Below are 24238 nucleotides of genomic sequence, written 5' to 3'. Positions count from 1 at the left end.
ATGGACACCCTGTATTACAACATATTTTTCAGTTCTGTCTCAAACCTATTCAGTTTAATATATGAGTCTCCTATCCATAACAGAAAGGACTGCTTCTGATGATGAACCACAAGGCAGTCACAAGACTTTTTATGACTTCTTTTTACTCAACTTGATATTATTATTATTATCATAATCCAGATATCTTCTCTACTAACTTGGAATGAAATGCCATTAAGACGAAGTTCAGATTTGCGGGTGGTTGGATGGGAGCATCACCCTTGAATCATATACCTATGATGTTCGCATGGGTGTACGATCCGATAGTGATGTCGTTTCTTCTTCTCTTTACTAGCCTATCCTGCTTCTTTGGTTTGTGATTGTATTTTTGACAGGGGATTTTTTTTTTTTTCTGTAAATCTTCTGCCTGTTTTTTCTTGGTTATTTATAATTTAGCTTATGATATCTTTAGGTTATGATTTTGATTTACATAATTTGTACTATTTTTGTTAGATTGCTTGTTTTTTTGTTTCAGCGGTCTCTCATATAACCTCATTTGTGTTGGAAGAGACCTAAAGCAATAAACAACAACAAACAACAACAAGTTCAGATTTTCACTTCTTAACAATCATTGTTTTACACATATATAAATATATATTTCTTTTCAGGTTACCCTTTGGCTTTCCTTTATCGGACAAAACCCATTTATTCATTGCCACCCACAGTGAAGCACCTTATTTTTACCACCATTGGCCTTTGTATTGGTTACTACAATTTTGGTACGTGAGAAAATTTTTTTTGGATAAGTGTTAAAAGTTAAAAGTGAGCAATACTTATGAGATAACTCAATAAAGTTATGATTGCTTTTGCAATGTAAAGATATATGGCTAATAGTCATTAGTAATTCAAGTTACAAGTGACAATTATTCCTCTTTAAAAAAAAAAAAAGTTTTTTGATTTAATATTTTAAAATAAGTTTTGTTTCAAATCATACATTATTTATTACTTCAAAAGTTTATCAAAAAAATGTGCTAAAATAAAACTTATGACATGGAAAGTAAAATTTATCGAATTAATTTTAATTAAAAAAAAAAGTCACCAATTGCCATTAACAGACATTTGATTTGATCTGTATCAACAAAACCCCTACTACAACAAACATCACAATCATGTAGTTCACTCCAGGAATGTACCATTGTTGACTTACAAGCCAAAATAATTTTGCAATGGAGTGGCATGGATGTGAGATTTCCGGATTGATCTGGATTGCTGGCTTTTTAAAATAGATTTAAATTTATTTTCGGCATCTAGATCATCTGAACACAATGCAATTTTGAGGCAATCACATTTGAATTTGTTAAGAATTAGATATCAGGCATTTTTGGCCTGACCTACTTGTACACATGGACTGGTTTTACAAAGCTCATTTTTTGTTATTCCTCAGGACTAGGAGTTCTCCATTCATGGGCCAACATCACTGTGGTTTATGTCGTCCTTGCCATTTTTAGAGGGTCAACATTCTCTGTCATTTTTGTTTTTGTTTTTAATATTGTAAGTATAGCTAAAGAAGTTCAAATTATTGCAACGATGCCGAAAAATTGTTGTCTAGGATAAAGTAGTTGATGTTGAGAAAAGTGATCATACTGAGGATATATTGAGTCATAGAGTTTCCATCCAGTTGTTACGGAAGAGAAAAGAAGTTCACAGTAGTTAATAGTGGGAAGAAAAGTCATCATTTCAGATGGGCTATTGAGTTGTAAGCTGTCCCAGTAGTTATTGAGCTGTTGAATATCCCAGTAGTTGAACTTGTCTTTTAAGAGCCTATTTAATCATAGTGTATCCTGTAGTAAATTGTGGCAAAAGAGTTCATACTTAAAAGAATCCATGAAAGCATAGTATATAAGTATATTCCAATCTTTTAGTCAGAAAATTGATTGCTGTAATTTGGACAGGATGTCACCATTTCCTTTGCAAAATACTTTCTTATTTGACAAATAGATCCAGCTACTCATTCTATGATGATAGGCTGGAGATTTGTAAAGAAATTGATATGTTACAGAATAGGTCCTGGAGAATGGGCAGTTCCAAACTCTCTTTAGGCCATGGTGGTAAACATTAAATAAATATTTCTCGTAGATGTTCTTTTTAAAAAAGTGAAGATTGAGTAAAGATGTCAATCAGCATGTGATGTATATTGCAGCTGCAATGACAGGTTACAATTTTTAAATTGTCATGGAATAAAGTTTTGGCTAATAACCTAAGCTAAGCCAAACGATATGTTCAACATGTTGTTCATTGTTTATGTTGATGCTCTAGCAGCTGTTTCCTGAAGACCAAAGAAGAGTAGAAGTTCAGGCGATTAAATATCACTGTCATCCCATTTAATATTATACTAGAGAAAGACACCTGTTCGTTGCAGGCTGTTATGAACTTTTAAAAAAGGAAGAAAATGAATTCAAAAGTGAGTGTGTATGATTTTTAATTCTTTGATATTCAATGGGTCATTCTTATTGACATACCTCACAAAATTAGTTATGTAATATTAATTTTTATGAAGTTTTACTCATTGTTTTAATCTATCAATATTGGAATAAATTTTTGTTGTTCTTCCTCTTGGTTTCAAAACAGTAATACACAAACATCAAGCAGTTTTAAAACAGGTTGAGCCATTGACTACAATATTAGAAAGATCTACCTGTATAAGAGGATTTTAATATTTTTAAAAATTGTTTATTCCATATTGTATTATATCTAATGCTTTATTTCAATTTCAGGCCTATTTGGTGTTAGGATATTTTTTCTACCAAATTACAGCACAGTTTGGTATTTCTTGGACTTTACCCCAATGTGTTCTTACCCTGCGTCTTACTGGTGTAGCATTTGACTACTTTGATGGACGTGCGGTTAGTGTGTTTTCGTGAAATATTTTTTCTTTTATCCAAGTGTCTTTGCTTTTCTCCCGAATAGTATCAATAATCAATAGGTACCTTATTGTTTGAAAATGTGACTTGAAACCTGTTTTATGTTTCTCATTTTGTTTCCACACAAAAAAAAGAAAAAAAAAAAAAGGAAGAAAAGAAAAACAAAACCTCTTTAAGATTGTAAAATCAGATCCATAGTATTTCTTATGATTGTCAACTTTCATATTCAACTTCTCACTGTGCATTTTTTAATTCATTAAGCTTTCTATTTCAAACTTTTGTTTAGCTTCAAGAATTGGTTGATTTTAGGATTTCAGTGCTTCATAAATGTGGTGAAAATTATACACATTTAATATTATTGCTACTAGGTTGAGAAAAATGGAAATGAAAAAAGAAAATGAGATTTCAAGGAAAATCGCAACTTGTTTTAAAATCTTTGAATTCATCTCCATTAAAGTTTTGGGTTTTTTCTTCATTCTTTAGAAAAAAATTGCTCCTGAGCACAAAGATTCAGCCCTGGAAAGATGTCCGACTTATTTGGAAATGTTAAGCCATACATTATACTTTGGTGGCTACATGGTTGGACCTCAGGTTTGTTTATTTTTAACCCGTTCAATTCAGCCCCTAGCTTTTAATTTCTACTATTAATTTCAATCCAAAGTAAAAACACAGCAGACGATCACTTTGTTCATTTTTTTTTTTTTTTGGTCTTGTTTTTTAGAAATAGGATTATATTCGTTTGTCATTAACAAGACTATTGTGTAGATTTCCTACGACAATGCTGTAAATGATTCTCCTTTACAATTTTAAGACTTAAGAATTTATGAGATTTGATCATTAGCTTCTGTTGTGAGATTAAGGGATGAACTGTGGCTATACCGTTTTGTTGTACAGCGAATATATTCTATGAAGCTTTGGTTAGCCATTTAGCCATTTTCAGAAATGTTTGCTCAAGGAATAAAAGTCATAAAATGCCCTTGGTGTTGATGAAATTGCAATGAGAAAAAGAACAAGTGAATAACTTAGTACTTAAGCCTCAGGAAATTAGTTTTGAAAAAAATGGAGGTTATAGAGTATACAAAAAACTAAAATTGTAATTGTGAGATTGAGGACTTAGATTATGTTTATCATGAAAATAATTGGTGAATGAACTGAGGTGATTATGCTTATCACCGATTGACTAAATATCATGAACGTGTGACTTAAATATTTCAAATTTTGAAGCATACAAAACTTTTTTTCATATTTATGAAATGTATCATTTATTTTTAAGAGAATGATTTCTATTTATATAAAATCCAATTGCTCTGAATTTTTATGCTTTTTGTTTTGACTCTTTAGTTTTCCATGAAAAGATACCAGAGATTTGTCAATGGAGATTATTGCCATCCCGAGACAAAGGGAGCCCCTGACAGGTAATTGTAATAAGACATGAAAATCGTCATCTCTTATTATATGAGTGATAGCTGATATGATGTGAGAGTTTTATGATATTGATTAATTTAACATTGATTTGTGTTTTTATGCTAAAGAGGGCAACTTTGTACAATTGTAACCCCCCCCCCCCCCCCTCCACACACACACACACACATAAAAAGGAAGGAAGTAAAGGAAAGTAATGATAAAAAAGATAGTTGCCTCAGTGAAAACTCTAAAAAGTTTAATTGTTAAGCAAAGGAATGGAAGTTAGTTATTTGTAGAATAAGGCAAATAGAATCAAAAGAGATGGCATATGTTACGATGATGATGGTGACGATATTATGTTATGTATGTTCTTTATAATATTGTGTTGTTATAAATGTGTAACCAAATGACAAATTGCCACTATTTTGAGGACAATAAAAACATATTCTTCTTCTTTTTCTTCTTCTTCTTCTTCTTCTTCTTCTTCTTCTTCTTCTTCTTATTATTATTATTTTATGTATGTATGTGCAGCATGATATTCTAGCCTCTTTGTGCTTCAAAGCAAACAGGTTTTATCCTTTATATATTTTCTTTTTTCTCCTTTTGTTTTCATGACAAAGCATTACGCCAGCCCTCAAAAGATTTGCTGTCGGTGTTGGATATATTGCCATTTATCATTGCATTGCACTATGTGTGCCTGATGGCTTCATGTATTCTCCGGAGTATGATGTGAGTATTGATTTATTTGGATGCTTGCTGTTGTGACAGACTGCCAGTATGCATTTATCGATTTGCTTATCTATTCATATTTCATGTAAATTTTTTAATATTTTAAAAATGTATTATCTCCAAAACCCCAGACATCTCCTTCCATACCCTATTGCAAGAAAACAATCTAAACAGTGCATTAGAACAGTTGAAGAAGAGTTGTACATAAAACTACTGGCATTAGATGGAAGAATACGGGCCTGAAGAAGGTGTCAGAAATTTATAAATCCACAAACCGTTGTGACCAATTTGATCAAAACCTAAGTTTGATGACATTCCTGGTCATATTTTGACACAGAGAATGTAGCATTAATCTCTCGCTTCAGTTGTCAGAAATACATTAATGAGGTATTTTGATCCTTTGCATCAATTGGGAAATGATATATGTAGGTGCTTCCCCTAGATCAATATAAGAGGAGAAAAGTTTGTTTTTAAAGAGTCTTGAGATGCATCTTCTTTTGTTATTTATTTTTTCTTTGTTTATTAAACGAATATTTATTTTTAACTTAGCAGCTTTATTTATTGAATTTTTTTTGTTCCAAACTTTTTTGTTTTTTGTTGTTGAAATGGTGATAAGTGAAAAGTATCCTGATTTTTTCACATTTGACATGTTAGCTATTTCCAGTGTTTTTATAAACTTAAGTGCTTTCATGATTGCTGCATTTGGAAAACTCCGCAAATATGAAGATCATTTCACCTTTGCCTTAGGTCGCCTATTATGAAAAAGAGTCGGGTGCAATTATCTTTTTTTTTGTTTTCCTGGTCATATAATCATTAAAACTTGCATTCTTGATAATTAAATTGCAGCCATCAATAGTAATGAAAGATAAATATGTGTAATCAGTCTCTCTCTCTCTCTCTCTCTCTCTCTCTCTCTCTCTCTCTCTCTCTCTCTCTCTCTCTCTCTCTCTCTCTCTCTCTCTCTCTCTCTCTCTCTTTCTCTCTCTCTCCCCCCCCCCTTTTCACACACACACACAACCATTCTTCTTCTTTCATATCACTCAAATTTTGTACCTTTTTATTCTCTATAGTTATAATATATTCACACCCACTGTCCTCGATCTCCATCTTAGTGCCACTTCGAGAAAGTCTCATATTTATTGCCTTGAATACAAGCATGGGACATTGGGTATTCTATAAATAGATATGGTTAATCAACAGTTTTTCCACTGGATCAGGTTAAAATGTAAGTCGATTTGTTGGGTAGAGTTTATTAAGATATAAAGTAGGGCTGAGAATCTTTGCCTTAAGGTGGATTTCTTCCTAAAGGGTGGTTTATCTCCGTCCATCACCATCACAGTTCTGCCTTTTAATTAATTTTTTTCTTTTTTTTTTAATGACTAAAATGACTCACCACAACCACTATATCAACATCCCTACCACCAATACTATTACAACCCCCACCACATCATCATTCCTACAACCACCACCGCATCAGCATCCCTACCACCACCACTACTACAACACCCACCACATCATCATTGCTATCACCACTACTACAACCACCACCACCACCACATCATCATCACATTACCACCACAACTACAACCATATCATCATCCCTACCACCACTACTGCTATAACCACCACCACATCATCATCCCTACTATCACTACTACTACAACAACCACCACATCATAATCCCTAACACCACAACTACGACAACCACCACCACACCATCATCCCTATCACCACTACTACTACTACCACCACCACCACATCATAATCCCTACCACCAGTACTACTACAACTCACCACATCACCATCTGTACCTTTCCTACTACAACCATCACCATATCATCATCTCTACCACAATTACAATAGCCACCACTGCATTATCCTAACTACCACTACTACTGCAATCACCACCACATCATCATCCCTACAACTATTACAACCACCACCACATCATCCCTACCACTACTTCTACAACCGCCAGCACATCATCATCCCTACCACAACTACTACAACCACCACTACATCATCATCCCTACCACCACTTCCACTACAACCATTACCACATCATCATCTCTACCACCACTACTACTACAACCATTACCACATCATCATCTCTACCACCACTACTACTTCAACTACAACCACCACATCATCTCTACCACAACTACGACAACCATCACTGCATCATCATTAGATTGAGATTCTAGCAACTAAGCTGATAGGTAACCAATATAAAAAATATATTTGATGTTCTATTTTTTTCTCTTAGCTTTCCTGAGCACAAATAGTGACATTTTAATGACATTTTAGATAATGGAGTACCTCATTATCAGCAAAATTACTGATAATCCCGCTCGTCAATATTGTTATCTTGAAGGCTTGAAAAATATGACAACTTTGAATTGGTTTGATTCGTACACTTAACTTCTTTTCTTCATCTCCTGCTCTCTTCTTTACCTTTTTTTTTAAATAGATCGTGGTCTTATGTATTCATCGATAAAACTCTATTATCTAATCTAGTTTTTGCTGATATTTTAACTCTGCCGACATATACTCAACCAATGAAACATTTTATTCCTTTACTTTTCTTCAAATGATATAATCCCAGATTCTCTCTTTTTTAAACTGTCAAATAAACTTGCCATTCTGGGATGTCACCTCAATTTTATTTATTTTGATTTTAGAAACATCAAATAATAAACAAATTGTATTTAGGTGATCTCAAACTAATTACAATGATAAAGTGTTCTTGGAATCTACATCTGCACCCTAATGAACTAATTCCCCTGTGTCTCACTTTAATTGTAATTCTAGAACTTTTTACTATCCCATTTTCTTCCTTTTTATTGGTACTGATATGACCTCAATGTGTTGCAAGCGCCTTAAAACCCTTAAAAACAAACAAAACAACAACAGCAGCTGTCTATTATTACTGATTTCTTACTTCATAAAGTGGAAAGAATACACTTTTCGCTGGAATAATTTCACAGTAAAAATTACTGACATGTAAAAGGGTGGGATATCAAGGAAATGAATATCGTTTATAAAATGACTTTATGGATAGAATATGTTGAACTGATCTTTAGATTAATGGTAGTACGATTATTACAGCTTCCAAAATAGTGCGAGTTAGTCAGCAAAGAGAGAAAAAATAAATGGCATCTTTAATTATTGATTTATTGATTGTTTTAGTTCAGCATTAAAATTCTGGGTTTTTTTCTCTCTTTCTTTTTTTTTTTTTTTTTTAACTGGGTTTAACTGTAATTCATTTTAAATCCGTGTCCAGAATTTTTTATTTTTTTTTTATTTTTCAAATTCTCTTACAATTATTTTTTTGTTTTCAAATTCTCTATTTATGTTAAAATTAGATATTCCATACAAATATAATTCAATGTTAGTAATGTAATTATCGTCCTTTTCTTTAGCAAAATGTGTTTCATATTATCATTCACATATTCACATGGTATACAGTGGTAGGGTAATAAGTTGTATTAATAATGCACTAGGAATTGCAATGTTAGTGGTTTTGAAATGGGCCATTGTTTTGATATGTTGTATTGGTTTTTTTTTACCCATTATATCGAGGCAGGGCTTCAACTGAATGTATTGTGTGGGAATGAATAGGGTTATCAACAACAATGATAAATTTAATTACCAGCATCAGTGATTATTCTAAAGAATAATAACTATGATAATTAATGCATGGGACCCATATGTTATACAATTAAATTACTTATAATTTAAACATTTGTTTACTCATAATAATAATAATAATAATAATAATAATAATAATAATAATAATAATAATAATAATAATAATAATAACAATAATAATAAAATAATAATAATAATAATAATAATAATAATAATAATAATAATGATGATGATAATAACATTTATAACAATAATATTGAAAACATAAAAAATGGTTGACTTGTTACAGGCTTATCAACCTCATCAATCCAGTTTTTTAAAAAATTAGGTATAAGAGGTACCTATTAAACGCACCTATTGTAATTTGCTAAATGTCTTCTTTCGTATTACTTTCAAAAGAAACCCCCAAAATAATGGTGTGGAGTTCTGTGGTGATAGAGAAAGACGGTCACAATTGCAAAATATTGTAGGCATGTATTTTTGAGAGTGTGGCTTACATTTCATTGCATTTCTTCATGCAGAACATACATATTCATAAGGTAGCTGCAGTGCATACTAATAATATTATAGTCCCTACCACGACCGCATGTGTTGCCATGGATATCTTCACAACCTTTTGATGGATTTTATTGATTATTGGCTTGAACACGAGAATTGTTCGTGACATTGAGCCAATTTTTTTCCCACTGGTTACAGTACCATACTTTGGGATTTTTCTTCTTTACGGTATATAAAAAACAAAGGGTCTGGGATGAGTGAACTTTTGAAGGGTTTACGCTAACAAGATTATACACAGTGAATTCTGTTGTGATTACGATCACTGAACTTTGCGTAGGCTTGACTATGGGTTTACTTTTCACGAGATTCATATGAACTACTCACTAACATGGCCACTCTGAATTCAAAATGACACAGCAAATTGTACCCTTTGTACACGCTTGACATAAACAATTGTTACATTTTAATAGTTGAAAGCCAGAGTCATAGCTGCCTGTTGTGATTTCTACATTCATAAAAAACTGATAACAATATGGATGAAGCATGCAAATTTGTCGCAATAAGGAAAATTTAGAAGTATTTCTCCAGAGAAGCGAAGCGCATAATTCTTTTTCATGTTGTGCGGCGAATAGCAATACTATTAATTGATTTCCCACTACCAGGAACTCAGAGTGGAGACGTCAAATTTATAATTACGTCATTTTAATTATGCACTTCTTGTATTTTAAAACTGCGGTTCCTTTAAAAGGTTATACTGTACAAAACTTACATGGAATCTGGTATTAAAGAAGTTTAGCTTCAGTGATATTTCAAATTATTGCTTTCAAAGAACACATCCCCTCACCCCAGTGAACATAATTCAAGAATGGCAAACATAATGTAACTTGCTCGCTGGGTGATCAGTGGGTTTTTGTGACATGTCTTTTGCAACCTTTATCAGTTGATCGGAGATAATGTCTTTGTGAAAGGCATTTCTCCTCGCTCTATCGAAGGCAGGCGTAAAAATTCGGAGGACCCATATTCCTCCCCACCTGTTTTGTTTTTTTTACATCAAAGTCTTTGTCAAAAAAACTTATAAGCACCTAACGGGTGCTTGTGCCATCCAGTATATTGCAAGTCCGTTGTCCACCAGGGAAGAGATAAATTGAAACGCTATAAGCTTTTATTTCAACACTGTTAAGTACTCTTTAAATGATATCTATTGTTATACTATTTGAAACAACCCTAAATTATTTGCTAAGCTACGCCACTGAATGCAACTTTGTTGTGACTATTTATCCCATGAGGAAAAAAATCAACACACCATTACTATAATGAGTCATATTTTATTGCAAACGATGAAAAGATCAAAGGATTTCGGCATTGTGAGAAAACTGTTTGGTCTATCACTATCGATATTCAAAATTCATAATGTCACTTAAAACATAAGCCTGCATGCAAAAAATCACGGCACCACATTTCGTAACTTTGGAGGAATTTTCGATATTCTGTGCGCAGAGTAGTTGGAAGGGACTACAGATAGGAAACATAATTGACTCACAATATTCCAGACTTGATTAGGCAGTACCTTAATGAGATTAAACTCAGTGTATTGTTCACATGTTAATAGGTTAGTTCTCCCTTCAAATATAAACGATTGCAATGTTGAAACTCAGCATCATGGTTATGTTTAAAAAATTTTTTTTGTGTTGCGGAAATAATAATTTTACTTTTTTTTTTTCTCTCTCTCTCTCTCTCCCAGACTTATGGAATACTGGCAAAATCAGCATTTGTTTTGATTTGGGGCAAAAATGCCTTGCATAAATATGTTGGAGTTTGGCTCATTCAGGTAGGTTCTTCACTTTGATCTCAATTTACTGCTTTTTTTGTTTTGTTTTGTTTTTTTTTTTGTTTTTTTTTTGTTTTGTTACATTTTGTTTTCTTCATCTGTAAAATTTCCCTTTTGTAGATCAGTAACTTCTGGCTACATTTATTCGTTACTGAATCTTATATATGTGTGTTGTTGGAGAAATATTTCTAGAATGATGGTCCGAAGCACTGGCATTATTTTTGAAAATAAAGATGAAGATTAATAATAACAATAATACTATTGATGAAAGGCATTTATATAGCTTATTTAGTGCACCTAACAGAAACCGTCAAGATTATAAATTGTATAATCAACAATAACAACAATAATAGTATCATTTCAACAATCATTACCATAATAGCAATAACATCTCTTTAGCATGTTTTTATTTTTGGTTAAAAAATATTTTTTAATTAATTGCATTATAAATAAAATGAGGGAGGGGAAAGCTGTTTGAAAGCTATGCTAGATTCAAATGAAGCAAACTTCATCCATTGCTTGTCTACATAATATTTTGATAAAAAACTCTGAATTTTTAGGGATCAATTCGCCTTTGATCTCATGAAATAATTGTCAGCACACGGTCTATGCATCTTTTTAGTGTGTGTAATTTATTTATGTGTTGATGTGTAGAACCTCATGTCATTTCACTTAAAAACTACAGCTTACATGAGAAAACATAATGTATCAATATGTAAAATGTTCTTAGAGTTTTTAAGTCCCATTGGGCATTTAGAGGCTAATTTTTATTTTATTACTCATATTTACATTTTCATTACAATAATTTACAGTAATGCAAGAGGGGTTGCTCTTATGCTGCTATATAAATATCAATTAGCATTGATGTAGTTGTGCAGAAACTTTAAGCATTATTTAAAGTTTTAAAGTAAAGTAAAGCTAAGTCTGAATTTTTTTTTTCAACATTCTTCCCAGGGCTTGCTGTTTTTGTTTTTTAATTATTTTATTAAAATTATTATTTTTTTTTATATTAAAGCTCAACTTCTGGCACCCTTGCATTATTCCTAATCTCGTTTTTAATTTGTTTTGGTCTTTCCAGGAAGGTGTGATTATATTGATGGGCATGAGTCACAATGGTAAAGATGAGAAGGGAGTTACAAAGTGGGATGGCTGTACCAACATCAAAGTGGTACAGTTGGAGTCTGGCGAGTCATTCCATGCTTTCATCCAGTCTTTTAATGTCAACACCAACCAGTGGATGGCCAAGTAAAGCATTGCTTTATCAATGACAGTGGTGGTGATGATGATGATGGTGGTGGTGATGGTAATGATGATGATGATGATGATATGGTGGTGATCTCTAATATTAAAGTTGTTCTATATAGTTAATAATTGCGATGGAAATAATTATTTATCATTTCTTTATTGGGCAAGGTCCATATGTCTTCATTCTTATTTATTGCCATCTATCCTTTTCCAAAATTAATCTTGATGGAAGAGGTATGCTTATTGGTGTCTGTTAAACCTATTTTCCAATGTATTTTATTTGATTGTTATTGCCTCACACCCTCTCCTTTCTTTCTCTCTCTCTCTCTCTCTCTCTCTCTCTCTCTCTCTCTCTCTCTCTCTCTCTCTCTCTCTCTCTATCTATCTCTCTCTCTCTCTCTCTGTCTCTCTCTCTCTCTCTCTCTCTCTCTCTCTCTCTCTCTCTCTCTCTCTCAACAACATATGTGACTCACTGTCAGTGTCATCACATATCCATTTTCAATTTCTCTTCCATTGTGATCCAGATACATCTTCAAGCGTCTACGTTTCCTTGGAAACAAATTATTGTCTCAACTCTTGACCTTGTTTTATCTAGCCATATGGCACGGTCTCCAATCGGGATACTACATGTGTTTTTTCCTGGAATTTCTTTTCACCAATTGTGAGGCAAAGGTGCGTGTATTTTATAAATGTAGAACATTTACATATTAGAATGGAAATAGTAATAAACAAAAATGAATACAACAGCTTCCATTAAGAACAAAATGCCAAACACCAAACGTTTTGGGCTCAAAACCCTTCTTCAGCCAACAATAAAAACACAAATACATATGTATTTATGTTTTTTTTTATCATTTTTGTTGTTATTGTTGGCTGAAGAAGGGTTTTGAGCCTGAAACGTTATGTGTTTGGTATTGTGTTCTTTTCTGGAGCTGTTTTATTAATTTTTGTTTATACTTTTTACAGTCTACAGCTTCTAGCAGAAAAAACTACATTGGAAGAGTTTTCTTTTTCCTCACACAAATAATGGCTCCTGCATTCGGTTTTATTTTTATTTTATCAGGCAATACATGAGCATTTAGTTCTCATCTGTCATTTCCGCTATAGCAATGTATCTTATTGATAGTAACACCATACAATTATTTAAAATCTGTCAACTCTGCTCTCATTCCCTATTAGAATTATTAGACAAATGTGTTATTTGCCCAGTTATTTTCCTGCTTTCAGGCCTTGAGACTAACAAGAGGAGATTTATAACCAGACTCTGATAATAAATATGTTTGACTCAAGCCACATTGAGCAAGTTCTGATTAAGAAAATAACTCAAGTTTCCGCACTGCAGTGGAATTTCCTAAAAAGAAAGCCTCTTAATCCTTTTTTGTCTTATTTCAGGTGACTGCTGTTTTATTGAGGGGTAGGGAAATAGGATTAATCCCTGACCTCTCAGCACTGACTCCTTTAGGTCGAGTTGTTAGAAAACTGACTATTTTATATTTATGGGCATTTGCACTTGTCCCATTCTCCCTTCATGACTTTGATAAATGGCATGCGGTAAGTGTTTGACAGCTTCAGAGAACCAACATTTTTTGTAAATTTTGTAAATTTCATTCGGTCAATAATATTTCGCTTCTAATTCTAATTGATATATAATTTAAGTTATGTTAACATCAAGATTTTTGACGGAAGCAAATATACAAATCCTTTATCAGCATCAACACATGCAAACGTCGAGTCAGTCAAGTATTTAATGTATATCTTTAATTTCTATTTTCATTTTTTTTTTTTTTCAATTTTTGTAAAAATACAGCCTGCAATGTATTGATTCTATCACTGCATCCAATTTTATTTTATGGCACAATCTTGATGAATTCTCGTCACATTTCTGAGCCAATTCGATGGCCTTAATCATAGACAGAATACTTTGATAATTGACTTCTATGGTAGTTCTTGCATCCTTTTCCTTAAGAAGCCATTTTCTCTTATGGGATAAATTGTTGATAGAGGTTTTCTTCAATGACTCAGGTATCTTGAAAATCGAGCAAAGGTTCTATTTCAAATTTTGGTCTCCAAATTCTTTTTTACATTTCTTTCCCAGAAATCAATTCAATCTTAATGAGAGCTTGTTTGTTATTTTTTTTTTCTTTTTTTGTTTGTTTTTGTTTCTTTTTGTGGTGTCTAGTGTTTTTTAAATGAAGAGAAAAATAAAGAGAGCAAATGTGGCTCAGGTTAAAGGGGATAAAAAAAAAAGTAAAATGTTGTCCCTTTTCCATGAGTCACATTTGCTTCCTTTAGTTTTCCCTCCATTTTATTGACTCATTGAGTTACCTCTCGCTTTTGCATTTCTAAAAACAGAAATTGTCAGATTCACATTTTTCTACCTTTTCAATACAAATGACTTGTCAAGAAATGATAATTTGATGTTTGATATTGAAATGAACTGATATATTATGATTGTTAAAATGGGATTAAATCACTCACTGACCAACTGTTTTGTAGATCAGTTTTGTCAAATTTTAGTGATTGACTACAGATCCAAATAACCAATCCTGTGTAACACTGGTGATGAGATTTCTTTCTCTCAAGGCTATGATTTACTTATTTTTGTGTAATCTGCTTTGCAAACAACACTTGGTCACTCATTGAAAATTGATCTGATATATGCAGTCTCTCGGTTCAGGAGTGTGAATTTGTCTATAATAAAGCATCTAGTTTGATTGTTTACAAAATGTGTAAATTCATATAGAACATTGAGATAGGGACCAAGGTTTGAATCATATTGTCTCTGAAAATATTTTGGTTGCATTTTATTATATTCTGCAGGTATATTGGTAGGGCAGCTTAGATTTATGAAATAAAATAAGGATGTAGACAGGACACCAGTTTTGTTGTCTTTTACTTCTGTGGTACATGTTATGACACGTTCCAATAGGGTTTTACTTTTAGATAATGAATTGGAAGGGAGTATTTATAAATGGTGACTTAAATTTTTTTTCACAAAAAACTTCCTTCACTGCATTGTAGAATGAGTTCATTTATATGACTACTCTACCCGTTTCTTACAGGTGTACGCCAGTAACTACTATCTAGGTTGTATAATACCATTTGTCACCCTGCTTATTTGCCTTGTTCTTCTCGTCATTTTCCCGAAGAAACATGTGGCCAATGGTGTACATTCCAACAATGAAACGTAAGTTATATTTTGTTAGAATTTCATGAAAATTTTACCTTGATCTCTCATTTTGGTTTGCAAAAATGTTCAAACAACTTGGTATAGGGTTTTTTTTTCTCTTGTTCAAAGACAACATTGACACAATAGTTGTTTTTTTAAGAATGTCAATGGAGTTAATTTTAAAGACTGGTGTTGAAGTTTTCCCAGTAGCATGTGTGATCTCCTTTGACCTAAACAACTGCATGGTATCTGTGATAAATGGATCAGATGAAGGTTCTCGAATAATTCTCTTCGCCAATCTAGCTGCAATGCCACCATCAGTTGTGAGGGCTTACTCAGCCTTATGTTAGTTCGCTTTGGGGCTATTAAATCAAAGTGATGCAGCAAATGTGAATTGCTTTTTCCCAAAACAAAGCACCCTCTCTGCGGGTGGTTGGATGGGAGCATCACCCTTGAATCATATACCTATGATGTTCGCATGGGTGTACGATCCGATAGTGATGTCGTTTCTTCTTCTCTTTACTAGCCTATCCTGCTTCTTTGGTTTGTGATTGTATTTTTGACAGGGGATATTTTTTTTTCTGTAAATCTTCTGCCTGTTTGTTCTTGGTTATTTATAATTTAGCTTATGATATATTTAGGTTATGATTTTGATTTACATTTGTACTATTTTTGTTAGATTGCTTGTTTTTTTGTTTCAGCGGTCTCTCATATAACCTCAATTGTGTTGGAAGAGACCTAAAGCAACAAACAAACAGAAAGCACCCTCTAACACAAGATATTGAGCTTTTATACAGCGCAGTATCCAATAAACATGCTCAAAGCGCTTTACAAGTGGTCCCTGGCCAACAGCAACATTTAACATGTAGGACAGGACATGACACCTGTTAGACGATATTACAAATTTTTCGGGCAGACAATGCTGTTGACGGCCAGTTACTCATTTTACATCTGAGTACGGTGAGAGAATGTGAGTAAAGAGTCTTCTCCAAGGACTCAACTATGCGCCGAGCGAGGCTCGAATCCATGACCTTCTGATCCGAAAGCGAGTCTCATACCACTAGACCACATAGCCGCACAAGATATAGCATTCCCAAAATGAAAAATACCATTTCATCTTTTTATATTTTAATTGAACTCTGCCATTTCCTCTTTTATTCATCATTTTTGATTATCTCTAATCGTTTGTATAAATGTCTGTTATGTTGTCCTATTGTTGTCCTATCATTGCACTGCATTATGATTGTATTAGTATTGTCTTCATTTGTTTTTAAAAAGGATTTTGTGTTGTTTTAAGCTGCATTTAATTCTAAAAGTCACATGTTCTAGCGTTCTCAGGTCATATTAATTTCACTTGACTTAGATGCAAGTGATTCTTGACTAAGAAAACAAAAATAATTTGGATATATGATCAGACACACCAAATATATTTTTTGAAAAAAAAAATTCTTTCACAGAACAAAGAAAGAGCTGTAACCTTGCCTCATCTGTCATCATTTTTGCACTTCAAACCTTGGACCATCTTATCAAAAATCCTTGGTTTTGAATACCAGCAAACAAGAAATCATAAAGTCACAATGGGAGATATATTGGACTAATAACACTGAAAAATTGAAGCCATACATGCAAATGTCTTCTACTGCTGCTACTGCTGTGTTTTTATTGATCGTTTTCATCAACCTCATTATTGTCACCATAATTATTATTAAAATTATTATAATGATTATTGTTATCTGTATTATAATTTTTTGTTGTTATTATTATTATTATTATTATTATTATTATTATTATTATTGTTTTTTTATTACTATTATTTTTATTTTATTATTGTTATTAATAACAATGTTGTTAGTATGATAATGATTGTTGTTATGATATTATATTATTGTTGTTGTTGATAATGTAAGTTATAATCTTAAGGGTTTCTGTTAAGTGCACTGAGCCCTACTGTGGAAATAGGCTATATTCATGCCACTCATCAATATTATCATTCTTGTTATTAATCTTCATATTTTTTTTCTAAAAAATGATATCCGTATTTTGTATCATCTTTCTGATATTTTTTAAATTTTTTATTAAATATCCTTTCATCTTTCAATGCCATTTCAACATGACCAATTTGTAGATTTATCCAGTTTTGATAAGATATAAAATGTTAGAGCATGTCTTGGACCATATTATATGTAAACTAAATTTTCAACACAAAAACACTCAACAATCGAGAATAGAAACATGGTAAACTACTGTGAGATAATAGTTTAGCTTATTTGTGTTACTTAAAAGTTGTAAGCTTGACTGCTAAAAAAGTGATAATTTAACTCCTTTTCTTCCCTCAAGTTTATCAGTTGAAACAGAGTTATGTTGAAACGGATTATTACCTCTGTGTCATTTACCTATTTGCTAAAAATATTGCAATTATTAAAAAATCACTTCGATTGATGTAACATTATGGAGGAAAACACGTTTTCTTAAAGAAGTCCTTTTTACAATTTTATTTTGGAAAAAGAAGGTTTTTTGGACTAAACAAGTTTGTGTGTATAACTTTAAAACATTTATTTATGTAACGTTTGAAGCTAACGATTTGGACTTGAGTATTATAATAATATAAATTCCTATTGATATGTAAAGTGTATAGCTTTAATTGCATCCATATCATTCGTGTTTCGAACTAACGAGCAGGTTTTTTAAAAATTTAAAAAATAAAGGAGTATAAAAAAGATATACCAAAGAATCATGCTCCCTTCCCATCTTAATCTACCTGTTCAATAATTTGTTAACATTTAAGATATCTGAGAGAGAGAAACTATTTCAATACAAGTTTACTTTGCAAAAATGGACTTATAAAGGCATGGCACAGGTAACTTGTTGCTTTGTTCTCTGTCAAACTAGTTCCCATTATTCATTCATTGGTGCTTATGACACGACCTACTAACATTGCAAGCACCGTTGAACCTTTGATTTGATATTCAAACTGCACTGTTATCAACACCCTTTTTCAAGGCGGTGATTAAGCTTGTACAGTACTTGATAGATGTTTGAACCTTTTACAGGCACTAACGCACACACAAACAATATGTTCTGGTTTTACATCAGATTTCATCTCTCTATTCTCTCTTTCTCTCTCTCTCTCTCCCTCTCTCTCTCTCTCTCTCTCTCTCTCTCTCTCTCTCTCTCTCTCTCTCTCTCTCTCTCTCTTTCCCTCCCCTCTCTCTCTCTCTCTCTCTCTCTCTCTCTCTCTCTCTCTCTCTCTCTCTCTCTCTCTCTCTCTCTCTCTCTCTCTCTCTCTCTCTCTCTCTCTCTCTCTCTCTCTCTCTCTCGTTTTTGTTTTTTTTTCTCACTATTTTAATTTTCATTTAATTTAAACCTTTGGGTTTGTGTGACAGAATATCACACTAAAAATATTATCCACTATAAGCACCTTATTTGTTTAAGTATTTAATTATAAGTAATCATGAAAATTATGGTATCTCAATTTCCTCTTTTGACACAATTAGAAATTGTTGGAAACTCTTAATAGACATGAAGAACTGTTAAAACAATGGGAATGGACAAGGATGAGGACAATCTCTTCAGTTCACTGTAGTCGAAAATCAAACATATTTGTTCGATTTTCCATTCATTGGAACTTGAGAGTTAAAATTTACTCCATTTCTTGTTATTAAGATTAATAGAAAAGTGTAATCTTAAATGCTGAAATGGTCATAAGTCAGTTAATTAACCAATTTGTTTTTGAGATATTTGCTTGTCCATTTTCATTGTTCTATACTGTGATCAACACAATGTACAATGTTTATTCGTTTTTGTTTTTATTTTAGTTGTAAAAAAAAGGGGGAGATGGATCAAAACGGTTTGCAAAGAAAGTCAAAGCCAAAGTATAAATGGCAATGATTGAGCACACCTTAATAGTTGTTTAACTTTCTAAGCTTCAAATTTTACCACTATCAATCATAGACAGCTAAAGTTATTGTGCAGTTATAATGATTAGAAAGACTAATTATTGTTAAAATTTAATTTTGAAAATATGTATATTAAACAAGAGAATGAAATTCTTCCATTCACCTTTGGATTTTTTGAGATGTTACAACATTCCCTCTAAACGAGCAGTAACCTCAAGACTTAAAAAGCAAAAGTACCGTTTCATATACTGATTATGCTGTCTTTAAGAGTTTCAGACTCAAGCACGCTAAATGTTTTTTGCCAACTTTTTTGATGTGTAGATTACATGCCTTTAGGCACAGTGCCTTTGGCTTCAGGCACAATTCATTAAAATACTGCATAGGATTCTGCATTGTTAATTGTTATTGTTATCCATTCCTTTTCATGGCCCTTTGGCCTAACTAGTCATTACAGATGTAACTGTGAGAAAGAGAGATGGAGAGGAGGCTAGTGAGAAAAGCAGACACAAACACACACACACACACACACACACACTTGCACTCGTGTATGCATTTCTGCACTAATGGGCAAGGCACAGGCATACGATAAATAATTAAGGGAGAGTGTTATTTACAATATAGGCCTTAATACTGGCTGCAAACAAAGGTCAATTACTGCATTCTTTTCATCAAAATATGACAAGCCCTTCTCAACACCAAAAATGTCCCTATTACAAATTACTCCCATGTTTTTCTGGTCATTTTACCATTATGAATAATGAAAATGAAAATAAAATTTAAAGAAACAAAAACAAACACCGCTGCGACAGGTAACGATAATAGTGCAGCAGCATCGCATGATGTTGTGTAATCATGACTAACCAACAAAGGGAAATTACTCGTGAAATTTAATAAATGGAAATCTTTGGATTGTGTCACTTCGACCTCGGGCACGCTTCAGCATGTAGCACGCCTAAGCCTCCTTCCGATGACCATGCTTAAAGGTTCCCCTGATTCCATAAAATTGATCTAAAGAATTGCAATTTGCTGATCAAGATGCCCTAAGAAGAATTCAAATAAAGCATATGTGTATTATTGGCTAGAGGCATGTCTTCAGATCCATCATGCATGACACCCATTCCGTTTTTCCTCTGACTGTGGTTTACAATTTCCACTTATGTAAAAGAGCATGCTGGGTGGGGTTCCTTCCTTCCCATGTGGGCAGGGAGACACTTACTTTGTCTTCTATCCCCCTATATCTGTTTTCCAACACACTTTCTGTCTTTGTTTTGGAATGAGATTACTTGGTTTTGTCCAGCACCTGGCCGGATACCCTAGCTGGGAGGGAAACAGTCAAATGTATAGTTAGAGTTTTGGGAGATGATTTTTTTCCTTGTAAATCATCTCTATGTTATACACTTATTTTGTTTTATTTATATATTATATATGGTTTGTAAACATTTGAGTGTATCCCTCTTAGTTGGGACCTGTGCTTGTGTCTAGATGAGACTTTTAGGTGATCTCAAACTGAGTACTTTGATAGTGTGCTCTTGGAATCTACATCTGTTTCCTATTTGAACCAAGTCCCCTTTGTCTTACCTTTTCTTGGGTGCTTTAATTGTAATCCTAGAACTTCTTACTATCCCATTTTCTTCCTTTTTACTGGCGCTGATATGACCTTAATGTGTTACAAACGCAGTAAAACCCTTAAAAACAAAAACAAAACAAACATAAAAGAGCATGGCTCAAACAGTTCTATCACAGCATGTGCATAAAATAGTGGCACTATCATAAAAAGGTCTAAAATGTATTTGCTTACTGGATGTCTTTTTACGCAGTTCATTGTTTTTTTTAACTTGCATTTATGTCTATTGTATTTTATTCAAGTTGTGAATCTTATATGTTCTTTTTTTTTCTCAAAAGTTATGGTCATTTTTTATGAACGAGAGTTCAATTTGAGAATGAAGTGTATAGAGATTTAGTTTGTTTTATGAGCAGAGTATGGAATTTACAATCGCCCATAATCTTGATAACTTATCAATCAAGAATCAAGATTATATCCTGAAAGATATTTACCATTCAATAATAAAACCTTGCTTTCTTTTCTTTGAGTAAAGCATCATACTTTTTTTTAAATTGTATTTTCTTATTGTCAGTAAACCAATTATAATTGAGTTTGTGGTTTTATATGAGTATCAGTATTAAATTTGATGACTTCTCAAAATATTTAACTCAGTTTGTAGAATGAGTTTATAGATTAGGTTTTATTGAGCTTTTTTTTTATTTTTTTCAAACCACCAGTTGTAATTACCTTAAAGCAATCATTTAGTATTTCAACCTGATACTTTTATTGTTGTTGTTTAATCTTTCTGTTTTCATCTTAAATCAAACAGCAGCAAAATCAATATTTCAGCTGTGAAATAAAAGTATAACTCAAATTATTATATTGGATGATGAATAGTAATATTATTATTGCTAATTCAGACTAAAACTTACTCCTGTGATAATTTTGATAACGGTGTGAATAAGAATATTGGTGTGCTTTAAAAACCTCAAATATTATTTTTGCTTTTGTACAAATGGAAAAAAATGTTTGAGGGATCTGACAAAAATTTTCAGGCAATAGTACTCTGTTTTTTAGACAACGCTATCAAAGCCTGTTTCAGATGATGTTAAGATTATTTCTATGGGTGTTTTTGGTGCTTAGCACATTTTATTAACAAAAAAATAAAAAGCAACAGCTGTATAAATATGTCAGTCGAGAGGCCAATCTAGTCCATGGTTTCTAGGTGGGGTTCCTGACCTCCCATGGTGGGCAGGGGGGTACATACTGTGTCTTCTATCCCCTTATATCTGTTTTCCAACATGCTTTCTGTCTTTGTCTTGGAATGAGATTACTTGGTTTTGTCCTGGTCCTGGCCAGATGCCCTGGCTGAGAGGGAAACAGTCGAATGTATAGTTAGTTTTGGGAGATGATATTTTTTTCATTGTAAATCATCTCTCTGTTATGCAGTGTATTATGCTTTCTTTATATTATATATGATTTGTAAAACATTTGAGTGTGTTCCTCTTAGCGGGGACCTGTGCTTTGATGAGACTTTTAGTGATCTCAAACTAAATTCATTGATAGTGTGCTCTTGGAATCTACATCTGTTCCCTATTTGAACCAATTCCCTTTTGTCATACCTTTTCTTTTGTGCTTTACTTGTAATTCTTGAACCTTTTACTATCCCATTTTATTCCCTTTTACTGGCGCTGATATGACCTTCATGTGTTGCAAGCGCCGTAAAACCCTTAAACATTTAAAAAAAAGATAGTCCATGGTTTCAGATGGTTAATTATATAATAATTTTTTTTTTCATAACCATTTTGTTTTTTAAACATTGACAATTAATGTATTACAGACACAATCATAAGTGACACCCATGCTATTCTTATGATATTCACTGATATTACAACTAGTATTTAAATTTTTATCGCCACTTTTATTACATAATTATTTTTTTCAGCTGCCAATTTTGTTTTTCTTTCTTTTTCTTTTTTCTTTTTTTCACATTGATGTTTACTGATATTTACAGCTGTGTGTTACCGTGTGATGAGATTAATTACTCTATTTGTCTGCCTTATGTGTGTGAAAAAAATTCTTTTGAATTGATTACATTTTGCAATTTTTGAGTCATCGCTTTTAAAAAACAAACAAACCAGGTATATATTGCTTTCAAAACCTTTTTCATTTTGCGGTGAACTTGTCAATCTGCCTTATGAAGTAGTTTTGAACTATTTGAGATGAGGGCTTAAAAAAGCTCTGGAGACAGTTTTCTTATTCTAGAATTTATTCTGGGTGCGATGTATTTATCATGAACATTAAAATTGCATCTATTTTTGTTGTTTCTGTTGAGAAAATATTTTCTGCCATATTATATTATTGATTGTAAGTATGATGATAAAGATGAGAACTATACTTAAGTGCCAAACTTAAGTTTTATATGTTGAAAATTATATTTTTTATGATTACAGTGAATTGAATATTTACCATACCCAGGACTTTTCTATTCCAGTTCCATTTGGTAGTAACAGTGGGTATTAGATATTTTTGTTCTACTGCAGCTAAATTCAATTTTATTTTTTTAATGCAAATCTTTCTTTATTATTTTTTTTTTTTTGGTGGTATTTTGGGTCACTGATAAGGAATATTACATTTTGCTGTCTCCTTTTGTTCAATTCAACTGAAAATTATTTTACTGTACCATATTATTGAATATATCCGGTATCTTTCCACAATCATGTTTAGAGCCTTGATTTTTGCACGTTACTGGGTGGGGATCCTGACCTCCCATAGCGGGCAGGGAGGTACATACTGTGTCTTCTATCCCCTTATATCTGTTTTCCAACATGCTTTCTGTCTTTGTCTCGGAATGAGATTACTTGGTTTTGTCCTGGCACTGGCCGGAGTCCTAGCTGGGAGGGAAACAGTTCAATGCACAGTTATTGTTTTGGGAGATGATATTTTTTTTCCTTGTAAATTATCTCTCTGTTATGTATTATTATTTTTATTTTGAATGTATAATGTAAGCATTTGAGTGTGTTCCTCTTTGTTGAATTTTGTGCTTGTGTCTGGATGAGACTTATAGGTGATTTCAAACTAAGTACATTGGTGGTATGCTCTTGGAATCTACATCTGATCCCTATTTGTTCTCAGTTCCCCTTTTTCTTACTTTTTCTTGGGTGCTTTAATTGTAATTCTAGAACTTTTTACTATTCCATTGTCTTCCTTTTTACTGGCGCTGATATAACCTAAATGTGTTGCAAGCGCCGTAAAACCCTTAAAAAAAAAACAAAAAAACAACAAGCTTTGCACGTTGGGGTCTTTTGACCTCCCAAAGGTGGACAGGAGGTCATTTCCTGTGTCTTCTATCCCCCTATATCTGCTTTCCTAGTT

The 24238-nt window shown here is 32.7% G+C and overlaps 1 protein-coding gene across 1 annotated transcript in view; it reads left to right on the top strand.

Annotated features, from left to right (window-relative positions):
- LOC144970171 (lysophospholipid acyltransferase 5-like) overlaps window positions 1-23580 on the top strand; it is a 28286-nt gene extending 4706 nt beyond the window's left edge. Inside the window, exons 2-13 of the mRNA XM_078909526.1 lie at window positions 648-758; window positions 1424-1530; window positions 2754-2882; window positions 3384-3491; window positions 4242-4315; window positions 4925-5033; window positions 10924-11010; window positions 12089-12255; window positions 12780-12927; window positions 13648-13806; window positions 15318-15442; window positions 16882-23580. Coding sequence (XP_078765652.1) covers window positions 648-758; window positions 1424-1530; window positions 2754-2882; window positions 3384-3491; window positions 4242-4315; window positions 4925-5033; window positions 10924-11010; window positions 12089-12255; window positions 12780-12927; window positions 13648-13806; window positions 15318-15442; window positions 16882-16900 — 1343 coding nt within the window. The 3' untranslated portion in view covers window positions 16901-23580. The remainder of the gene's footprint in view (window positions 1-647; window positions 759-1423; window positions 1531-2753; window positions 2883-3383; window positions 3492-4241; window positions 4316-4924; window positions 5034-10923; window positions 11011-12088; window positions 12256-12779; window positions 12928-13647; window positions 13807-15317; window positions 15443-16881) is intronic.
- Window positions 23581-24238: the final 658 nt, after the last annotated feature.

This window comes from Berghia stephanieae, chromosome 4 (assembly GCF_034508935.2).
Source record: "Berghia stephanieae isolate SIO BIC M18660-M18661 chromosome 4, UCSD_Bste_1.3, whole genome shotgun sequence".
Taxonomy (NCBI): domain Eukaryota; kingdom Metazoa; phylum Mollusca; class Gastropoda; order Nudibranchia; family Aeolidiidae; genus Berghia; species Berghia stephanieae.
Note: the sequence above shows the minus strand (reverse complement) of the source record. Positions and strands in the feature narration are given on the sequence as shown.